This window comes from Eurosta solidaginis, chromosome 4 (genome assembly GCF_040869045.1).
Source record: "Eurosta solidaginis isolate ZX-2024a chromosome 4, ASM4086904v1, whole genome shotgun sequence".
NCBI classification, from domain to species: domain Eukaryota; kingdom Metazoa; phylum Arthropoda; class Insecta; order Diptera; family Tephritidae; genus Eurosta; species Eurosta solidaginis.
In genome coordinates, this window is record NC_090322.1 from 114,854,521 (window position 1) to 114,866,012 (window position 11,492).

The 11,492-nt window shown below is 35.8% G+C and overlaps 1 protein-coding gene across 2 annotated transcripts; it reads left to right on the plus strand.

The window, feature by feature from the left end:
- The first annotated feature begins 1,101 nt into the window (after positions 1-1,101).
- Positions 1,102-5,412, plus strand: LOC137250162 (uncharacterized). 2 transcript variants are annotated; one of them, XM_067782533.1, is made up of 8 exons: positions 1,102-1,816; positions 1,873-2,313; positions 2,382-2,759; positions 2,830-2,998; positions 3,184-3,296; positions 4,028-4,472; positions 4,542-5,251; positions 5,313-5,412. In XM_067782533.1, exons 4-7 carry the CDS (start codon positions 2,840-2,842, stop codon positions 4,554-4,556), a joined length of 732 nt encoding a protein of 243 aa, XP_067638634.1. In that variant the 5' UTR covers positions 1,102-1,816; positions 1,873-2,313; positions 2,382-2,759; positions 2,830-2,839; the 3' UTR covers positions 4,557-5,251; positions 5,313-5,412. The 2 variants fall into 2 exon arrangements, with proteins under 2 accessions (XP_067638634.1, XP_067638635.1); XM_067782534.1 differs by lacking the exons at positions 1,102-1,816; positions 1,873-2,313; positions 2,382-2,759; positions 5,313-5,412 and having other exon boundaries at positions 2,963-2,998; positions 3,184-3,632; positions 4,542-5,113.
- The last annotated feature ends 6,080 nt before the right edge of the window (positions 5,413-11,492 follow it).

The following is an 11,492-nucleotide window of genomic DNA, read 5'->3' on the forward strand; positions in this document are numbered from 1 at the left end:
ACCTGCAGATTTACTTTACCTGGAGCAGCCATATGAATAAAATATGAACCAAAAAAATTGAATTTTCAATATTTATTATTTTCAATATTATTATCTTGGTCGCTTTGATGCTGTGGCAGTGGCTTAAGTTATTAATAAAACAACTTGTCGCTTTCCGCGTTATGAAGCGACCAAATCAATTATGGCAATCCGCGTATACGGCCATGGATATGTAAATATCAATGCTCGTAGCAATTAGCCGACGAAATACAATAGGCACGAGCCAAATTATGTGTCGTCGGTGGTTAAAAGTGTTGCCGTTTATACCTTTAATAACTCACAGCTAAAAGGGGAATTTATTATAAAATTAAAATAAACGAATTTATTGCTCTTTTGCGAAATAATGTTATATTTCTTCGCAAAATTACTTTAATTTATTTCGCCGCTCCCATATATTAATTTTTATCTATGAAAATAATGTAAAATTCTTACTTTGTACTGACATGTGATAAACAAGTCAGCATATACAGTATGACGGCACAGTGCGAATTCGAGCCAGAAACGGGTAAAACACCACTCTTATGTAGCAACTGCAACACAGTTGCTGCAAATTTGGCTGCGTGACTGCGCGAACAATTTTTCGGCAGAATATGATAGGGGGTTTCAAATAGCAAATAAAAATGTCCATAAGCTGTGACAACTCGGCAATTCAGGATATGAGAAAAGTATTTGCAATAATTTATATGAATAATGGATGGAAATTTTTAGATTATATTGCTAATATGTTAGTGGACATTTACTAGGCAATATCTGTGCATGTTTATTTGCATTTTTTACTACCATATTAGTACTTTCATACAGGCCCTGCAAAAATCGTGTGACCAAAAACGCACACAGCCACACGAATTTTTGACAGGGGTGACGATTTGGAATGAAAAATTGTGCAAATGAAATAGCATGCTGACAAATTTTGCTTTCCCACAATGTATCGTGCTCTCTCGCACCTATTATTTTCATAGGGATAGCAAAATACGTCATTTTTGCGTGCGAAAAATCCGCCATTTCTAATTCTGCCGAAAAGTGGAAAATTTTTTCAATTTGTGTGATTTACATTTTGCAGAAATTAACATACGCATTCTTTAATATTTTTTGGTCTACTAAAGTGTGTTTTAGCAAAAAAAACTCATATCAATGTGTGCATGTTTATAAAGAAAGAAGGTGAAATATGTAATAGCATAGTATAAATAATCGTGAGCAATTCTAATGCAGAATAGTAAATTTTGATTTCCACATATATACAAGAAAAAAATTCTTGTTACCATTAAGATTTATTATCCAAAATTGAAAAAAAAAAGATTAGAAAATTCGGTGTAAAAAAACGGCTATGTGTGCAATAAAATAGCCTCTCTTGTTGAGATACCCCTCCATGGTCTCCATTAATTATTGTGACGGAGGTGTGTTTGCAGCAGCAAAGTGAACCCAAACAGTGTAGGGCGTGGTGGTTGTTGTTCGTGGTCCGCATCAACTGGACCAGGTGGGGCAATGACGCCACATCCAGTTATACCAAGGTATATACCACAACAGCAACCGGGTAATGCAAGGCCACGATAGCAGCAGCAATAACCTCCCAAGGCTGCCTATCATCGTTGATTTATAAAAAAACAGTGTTGTGCATCTTTAATGCTTAAATATTTCCTCTGTTGAAACAGTTTCCACGATTCACTGTTCAACGAAAGCAGCAGCCAGCGTATGCCACCATCGAACAGCTGATAACAAAAACTTGGATGCACAGCAGTTTAAAGCCAAAATGGAAGTTGAGGAAATATCTGAAAATAAGGTAAATATATGTTTCGCGTTATTAACAAAATCGCCCTAAATTTTATGAATTAACAGATCGCTACGAACGACAAAGCACCCGAACGTGTGATCAATGAAAGCACTAAAGAAATTATTGCCAGCGGGGCCGTATTCTACAATCCAGTACACGAATTTAATCGTGATTTAAGTATTTCAGTACTTAATGTATACTCAAAGCGGTTGATAAGAGAGCGGGAAGCGGCGGCGCATAAAAATCCACAAAATACAAAGGAAAGCAAGCAATGCTAATGACAAGAAACCATACACGGCTGGTGGTGTAAAATACGACGATGGACTGCGAATATTGGAAGCGCTTGCTGCAACAGGTTTACGTAGCATAAGTTATGCAAAAGAAGTAGCAGGCGTGCGTGAAATTGTTGCAAATGATCTATCTAAGGTGGCAGTACATTCCATTAGCGTAAATATGCGACACAATGGAGTGGAACATTTAATTGTGCCAAGCGAAGGGGATGCAATGTAGGTTTGATATACGAATCAATAGCTAGTGATTTAACTGTAATAATCAATAATAAAATTCGCAATAGGACTCTCATGTACCTTTCAACTTCATATGAGAAGCGTTTCGATGTTATAGACCTAGATCCTTATGGTTGTCCGAATCGCTTTCTGGATGGCGCTATACAATCACTGACGAGTGGGGGTTCATTACTTGTAACTGCGAATGATATGGCTGTGCTGGCAGGCAATACGCCTGAAGCCTGCAATGCCAAATATAGTTCTGTGCCTTTGCGTATGAAATGCTGCCATGAGATGGGATTGCGTATACTATTGCATTGCATTGAAACGCACTCTAATCGTTATGGAAAATATATTGAGCCACTTTTGAGCATTTCTGCCAATTTTTATATACGCGTATTTGTGCGTATGCATAGTAGTCAAGCGAAGTGTAAATATAGCATGAGGTTGGTATACAGCATTTTGGCCTTTTACCACAATCCAATTACTTACCATATCTTTATATTATGAACACAGCAAACAATGAATGGTATTTCAATGCACTGGTTGTGATACCTATACGCTACAGCCTATGGGTATTGTAAAAAGCAAGATCTCAGATAAAGGCAATGCGGAAGAAAAATTCGGTATACCAACTGGACCAAATGTTAATACAAATTGTGCGCATTGCGGTGATAAACATCATGTAAGTTTCACTATCCCACTTAAGTATTTAAACTCGAATAAATCAAATTTTTTCCTTCTTACTTAATTGGTGCTTAACCGTTTAAACGGTTATGTCCGTTCAAAAAGGCTCGTCTGTCGCTTTTTCAGAGGGTTAACTGGCACCATTTGTTCACACCAAATTGTTTCTTATATTCCCAAATATAGATGGGCGGTCCACTTTGGTCGCATCCCATACATGATCCAACGTTTGTTGAAGAATTGCTACAAATCATAGAAGAAAAACCGCTAAGTGATTTGGACACAACGTCGTTTAAAAGGTGTGTTATCGGCGGTATGCCTGAACTTGTATTGGGTACATGAGTTTTTATGTAAAAAATATTCATCATATCCAACATCAATACCTCGCATTCAATTGTGGACGCTGTACGCACTACATTGGGTTCACGTAATATGGACAAGCATATTGTTGATTCCAGTGGTAAGGCCACAATTTCAAATGATGGGGCAACCATTAAGAAACTATTGGATAAAATAATAACACAACGTAGCGTGCTCAAGTGGTATAAGCTTATCTGGAAAAGATATTTCGTAACGAAAACCCTGGAAGATTACCGCGCCTTATCTGCTGTGGTTCAACAAAATATAACTTGGATGTTTGTTGCTCTTTTTCAATTTTCCTGAATACAAATGTCTGGATTGGAAAAATTTCAAGCAAATAAAGCTTGGCGTGCAAAAGTCAAGAAATTACTTGTCATGCAACGGTAAATGCTTATAAATATATCATTAAAATTGCATGCTTGTTTATGATGAGCCATTCGAGTGAGCATGGAGATGCATGTTTTAAATACTGTAGAGTAAATTGGCTTACTATATAAGAATTTGAAATTTTTCCAAATCTTTGACTAAAAAGTAGCTACTAGCTTGTAGAACTTTATTACTTTACTTTTAAAAAGATAAATCACTTTAGCATGGTAATATATACCTATTATTAAAAATTAATACAAACAATATCTTCAACATTTTTTTCTCGATTCACGAACACATTTAGAAAGGCTACAACGCCTGCTAAAGAGCCGGTATCTTGCCAACGCTTTAGCTTGGATTTAGAGGAGGATCTACAAACTTTGCTAGAAGCACGCGCAGCTCCTCATGTAGCGAATGTGGATCAACACGAAAGTAACGTTGCTGTTAGCGGAAATGCAATGAACAAACTATTTGAAATGGAGGATGAAAATAAATCCAACAATGCAAACACTATAAAGAGGATTCCTTATAATTTTTCAACTAAGGCATCTTGTGACGAAACTATATTTGAATGCCAACAGCAAAATGATGAAAGTTTTATGGCTTTGGAAAAAATGTGTGATAAAACAGCATCCGATCCTGACAGCACACTATTTAAGTACATACATAGCGAGAACAAGGATATGGTTAAAGAAGATGCTAAAAAGCGCAGCGCCGATGGAACTATTTTAAAATCCCTTGTAAACAAGGTAAGTGAATATACAACATATTGAAAGTTGATAAGATTGCGTGGTATAAATTTAATAATATAATCTTAGAACTACAAGAAATAGATGAAGAAGCACAATCACTGCAACGTCTATTGCATGACTTATGCGTACAGGAGCAGCATCAATTGGATAATGAAACTCCTTTAAAAAGTATTGATGTAACACTACTAGAAGATATTGAAGCGCCATCTAAAATGTGGGACTCCACAATAGTGGGCGATACCACTTTACAAACTTCACCTTTGAAAATGGTGAGACTTGTCAGACCATCTACTATACTAGAGGAAAATTGCGAAGATCAGTCTAATAGTTCTTTGGGTGGTGATGATGCATCATCACACATAAGCTTTCAAAGCGCTCAAAAGGGCAGTGAAACTTCAGCGACAACAAGCTTTTAAAAAAAAAGCTTTACCTACGCTCTAAATCTACGCCATCATATACGTACTCATACCGGTGGAAAACCATACAAATGCGAATACTGCGAATGCACCTTTGCTGTAAGCGATCCAGTGCTGTCGCATTTACGTACACATCTGGGCAAAAATATTTATAGATGTGAGTTTTGCCCATCAACTTTTCCTCACTTACGGAGTTACGTACGCATTTAACTACGCACAAAGACGAAGATCCAGAAACGCGGGAGCGAAATATGACAGCCTTAAAAGAGGAGGAGGCTAAATTAAAACAAAATTTGGCCACTAAAATTCAGCAGCCGCCAAAACCCAAACGAAAATATACGTGCAATTTCTGCAACAAGGGTAAAGGTTTATAAGACTGTGATTGTAAATGATATTCATTTTACTGATCGTTAATTCACAGATTTTACAACTTAATCTAAGCTAAAGCGCCATATACGTATGCATACCGGCGAGCGACCATACTCGTGCTCAGAGTGTGGGAAATCATTCTCATTGAAATCGTAAGAATATACAATAGGGTTCAGAGTTTGAACGGCCGGCAGTTAAAAATGGATTTATTTTAAAAGTTAATAAAAAAACATATCTAAACATATCCGTAAAACGAAAGGCACAAAAACAAAAGCTCAGTAAAAATTGGACAACTAAATGAAACCTTATATCCATATCGCCTGCTGATTGGAATATCACCCGGTTGTTGTTGTAGCAGTTAGGTGGGGCGAAGCACTGCTATAACAATATCACCCGGTCTCGGGTGCCGTTTCGAAAAGCACCTTTCTCAGAAAATATTTGAATAACCCCGTATATTAGAAAAGCCCTATCACAGAATTCGGTTGAAGAATGCCCTAACTCAGATTTGGCTTCAAAAATGACCGATCTGAGCTCAAATACAACACATTTTGACAATAGCTGGAGTGTTTATGAAACAAATTCTAAGATAGGGCGTTCTTCAAACGAATTCTGAGAAAGGAAGTTTTTGGAACGGCAGCCGATATGAATATATGGTAAGTCTCATTTTTACCGACCTTTCCTTTCCTTTTTAAACATGTGCTTAACAAAACTTTTTTCTTTTAATGCACTCTTAAAATGAATGAATGAATAAGCACTGTAACGTTAACAACTTTTTCATACTTGTTTTTTGATTTGTATTGAGAGTGGCGATTTTAATATTAGAACGGCTAATTTAGACAATTAAAATAACAAAAATTACTACAAAGCCAAATTTTAGTGAGGACCTCTAGTTTACCATAAAAATATTAAAATTAAAAGTCCCCATCTATCCTATTCGAGCTAAAAAAAAGTTACTCGAGGTCAAAGGTCATTGCCTTAATAGCACCGCAGAAAAATTCCTCCAATTCTTTTCTCATAGAGAGAACAATAATTGGGGAATAGGAATTTCGAATCTTCGAAGTCAGCTGATTTGCCAATTGAAATTTTGTTGCGCATTTCTATTTTTTAACAAATTAAAAGTTTAGTTATTGTTGCGAATTTGTTTAAAATTGAGAAAAAAAATATAAGCAAAGCAACAGGGAGCAACAAACGAATGATGCAACCATCTTTCACACGTTGTTATTGTAGCAGTGCTTCGCCCCATCCAATAGGTGCGACCGATCAGAAATTATCATCAATATCCTCTAACGGGAGTCCAAGGAAACTTGCTGTTTCGACAGGGGGGACCATAATGAAAGGGGTGTTAGAGGCGTTGGTTCCACATTACAATTAAAGAGATGGTTGGTGTCATGTGGGGACACATTGCAAGCGGGGCATACATTTTGTATGTCGGGGTTGATTCTGGATAGGTAAGAGTTTAACCTGTTACAGTATCCAGAACGAAGTTGAGCTAGAGTGACTCGCTTTTCTTTGGGGAGTATGCGTTCCTCTTCCGCGAGGTTTGGATACTTTTCTTTGAGTACTGGATTCACCGGGCAATTCCTAGCATAAAGGTCCGACGCTTGTTTATGGAGTTCACCAAGGACCTGCTTCTGTTTTTTTGCTTCATTCGGCTGGGTTCTCAGGAGCCGTATTTCCTCAAAATGCTTACGGAGATAACTCCTTAGGCCCCTAGGCGGTGCTGGTTGACCAATCAGATGTCTGTTGTGATGCTCAGGTTTCTGGGTATTCAACAGGAACTGTTTGGTCAGCATCTCATTTCTCTCCCTGATGGGGAGTATTCTCGCCTCATTATGCAGATCGTGTTCTGGGGACATAAGAAGACAGCTCGTGGCAATTCTGAGAGCAGTATTTTGGCAGGCCTGTAGCTTCTTCCAGTGGGTAATTTTTAGGCTTGGCGACCATATGGGTGACGCATAGCACTTAATCGGCTGGCTAATTGCTTTGTGTGTAGTCATGAGCGTTTCTTTATCCTTTCCCCAGGTACTGCCAGCGAGGGATTTGAGGATTTTGGTACGGCTCTGAATTCTCGGAACAATTGCGGCTGCGTGCTCACCAAAATGTAGATCCTGATGAAAGTCACACCCAAAATTTTAAGGTGTAAGACAGTCGGTAGGGTAATGTCATATGGTCGACATTTGGCGCGGCCATGTTTTAAATAAGATCAATCGATGATTTGGTTGGTTACAATATCAGGTTTCGCGGGACGACAAAACTGGAGAGATTGGGGAGATAGCTGTTTATTTTATTACAAAGCTCATCGGTGTATGAAACAATAGCATAGGTGTAGAAGCAATAGTGACTCCTTCTGGTGGTAAAGGTAGCTATTGATATGTAGAAGTAAAACAGAAATTTGATGAATATGAGTTTTTTTTTAAGTTATTGCAAAAAAGCGTTGAGGATTTTTAATATTTTACGAAGTACCTTCGTACATGTTTCTAAGAATGAAGAATGAGACCTATTCATACTTCGCTATACTTTAACATACGATACTTTACCCCATTTTAACACAACTATCATTTATTGATTTTATTAAATTTTATAAAATGTTTCTTCCTCCACAGTTCTATTTCCGTATTGGATGGTAAATATGGCTTTCGCATTTTCTCCATCAATAACTGACAAGGTGGAAAAAATATATGCGTGTAAATCGCAACATATCTTGGTCGATCGTTTCTTCAATAGCTCTCTAGTGGTGATGGTGACAGCAGAGAAACCCAACTGTTTACAAATGTTACAATATATCAATTGCGTCTACGGCTCAAATACCCACAGTATATGAATGAATCGAACGCACCTAATTGTCTGCCTAACGGATAGTATACATATTCATCAAATCGAAAATATTGCATCAAACGAACTGGGTATGAATACTGAAACAGTACACATATTCAAAATCGATGAGGAGGCTGTGATGATGGTATAGGGTGAGTTGTTGAATAACATACGAAAACCACTTTAACCCATCTACATATTTGCATTACAGCTAAAGCTTTACAAACAGCAAAAATTGCTGGCGCCAAGCAATTGGAAAAGGCAGTGAAGCATTCATCACACTGTACGGATGGTGTAAAGTTAGAAACTGCTGTTGTAACAGCTGCCACCGACACAACGGTCATCTCTACTTCGCCGAGTAACGTCTCGTCCGACTATCTATCGAAGACAGTATAATCATATCTTTTGCCAACACAGGTTAGCGATGTGCTTGCACAGGAAAAGATTTCAATTGGAAAACAAAAACCAATTAAGAGAGTTTATTTATTATTAAAGTATTTACTTTTCTTTATATCAACAGTATTAATTTAAGTTGCAATATCACGTACATATATAATAAGGGATGTGATACGATTGCTGTCGGAATTAGATTTGAAACCAATCAATACTCCTGCTAAGGGTTGTAGAAGTATTGCTTGAATAATTAGATTTATAACAATAATAAGTCTGACTTAATTACAAGTCGTACATTTTTAAATTCATCAATTACGACAGCAATCGGATTCTACGACACCTTTGAATATTCTTGATCTGAAAAAAGAATTCTGAATCTGAATTTCTACTAAGCTTTCAGTTGTAGATTATTCAAATAATTGGAGTTTTTTCTAAAGCTTAAAATTATTTTCTGCTCGCTTAGAAAAGATTTCAATTGGAAAACGAAAACCAATCAAGCGAGTTTATTTATTATTAAAATACTTACTTTTCTTTATATGAACTGTATTAATTTAAGTTACAATTTCATGTGCATTATGATAAGGGATGTCATGATATGATTGCTGTCGGAATTAGATTTGAAACCAATCAATACTCCTGCTAAGGGTTACAATAAAAAGTCTGACTCAATTAATAGTCGTACATTTTTAAGTTCTTCAATTACGACAGCAATCGGATCCACGACACTTTTGAATATTCTTGATCTGAATTTCTACTAAGCTTTAAGTTGTAGATTATTCAAATAATTGGAGTTTTTTCTAAAGCTTAATATTATTTTTTTGCTCGCTTAGAAGAAATTGGAAAACAAAAACCAATTAAGCGAGTTTATTTATTATTAAAGTTCTTCTGTTTTATATGAACTGGATTAATATAAGTTCCAATTTCATGTACATATATAATAATATTGAAAATAATAAATATTGAAAATTCAATTTTTTTGGTTCATATTTTATTCATATGGCTGCTCCAGGTAAAGTAAATCTGCAGGTAAAATTCACGTTATATGGCGGTTATATAAATGGTAAAACCGCAGTAAAATTGATTGTCAAATGGCTCGAAAATGTAGAGTGAAATGACGGAAAAATGACCGCCATTTGACGAGCATTGTGACGTGTGTGAGTAGCACAGTGCTATGCTTACATCCTATAAGTGGGAGCGGAATGCACGATCACATTAATAGGAACGAAACGGAAAATTTGGTCACAAAAGTTCATCACGCCCATGCAAACGTGACTATGAATATAACCGCTGCAGAAAGTCACAATGACTAGTAAAATGACGTCGAGCGTTTTTGCAGGGGGCTTATAAATAGTTTGGTATTATTTCAAAGGAAAAGTGCGGAGTTATGAAAGTAGTTATGCTCGTCATAATGAATAACCCCAATATGCATCGAAGTTGGAATTTATAAAATCGCAAAAATTTGTCTTTTGACGATTTTTTCAAATGCCATGTTGCCATCAATTTGGATAACTTAAGAAGAAGAATTTATGAATGAAAAATCAAGAGGAAGCTAGTTTTCAGGATTTTGTGATTTACATACAAAACATGAGCATACATATGTAAATATGTATGTGTGCTTGTGCGTATGGTTGGATGGTTGAAGTGAATTTTGTTTTCTTTGTCAACATGCGAATATAAAAATATTTCTTAGCTTACATATGAACATAGATTTGTACATATGCTTGTGCGTAAGAATAATTTTTGTTGGAAGTGGTTGATTGAAATAGTTTGTCTTTTATTTGAACATGTGAATGTACAAACATTTGTTAGCTTATGCATGGATATATTGGTATCAATGAAGTGGGTGGGAAATGGGGGTGTAGGCTGATCTTTAGTTTAGGAATATTTGTGTGTACATATATACCAATCTAGGTTTGTTTATACCCACTCACCATTTAGGTGATTAAATTTTCAATTTCCCTACATATCAATATAATTTGATTACTCTTTCTGACAAAATAATGAGTTACCATACAATTGAACAAAAGAAATAATCAAATATGAATACTTTAGATGATCAAACACTGAATATATTTTTTCAACCACATTTTGGAATCATATTTGAATCAAATGTGTTTACTTTAGGAGATCAAAAATTTATAATAATTTTTAATTCAGCTTTCTGAATCTTTTTGGCCTATATTTGTTGACTGAATCATGTATTTTATACTTGTCAAAATATTTCTTTACATCGGAGCTGCTTAACCCCTATACACTTGTAGCACTTTTGTTTTTGTTTTGCCCTGAATCATAGGCACAGATTCAAATTCACACTTTGAATATAAAAAAAAACAAGTAAGGACAGGACTGTCTTCGGCTGTGCCGAAGACTTCAACCTTCCAACCATCATAATTTATCTACAAAAAATCAGAGAATTAAATTTGCAATATACTTGCTCTGAGCAGAGAATTTTTTGGTAACAGACGAACAGAGAAAATCGTTAAGAGAATTTTCTGTTACGTCTTGCACCCTGTTAAGTTAACATGAATTTGGGGAATAGTGGTGAAGTGCAAGACGTGTCACATGCAAATGGATCGTAAGCAGTGGAAGCCAAAAAAACGCCTTCTCATTGTTTAAATTCTCTGTCTATTGTGAGCTAAAAATGCAATTGATGCAATCCAACCTAATGTGGATCGTAGAATTTATTGTGAATTGAAAATAAATTACGTTCCGTTTGCTATCGTATGTTATTATCAGAGAATTTAAACACAATGAGAAGGCGTTTTTGCTAGATTCCAACTTTTTTGCATGTGAACACGTCTTGCACTTCACCACACACAATCCAATTTCAAAGTTAACCAGTTAACAGCAGAAAATTCTCTGTCAACAGTTTCAGGTGGTGTATAAATTCTCTGGATTTTCTCTTAATATGATTTCTTTGTGGGAATATAGGTATTTAGTAGGATTAATTAAATTTAAATTTTATTACTTGTAGCAATATATTTGCTTGTTTTATGATTTAATATGAATTTTAACTTAATTGATA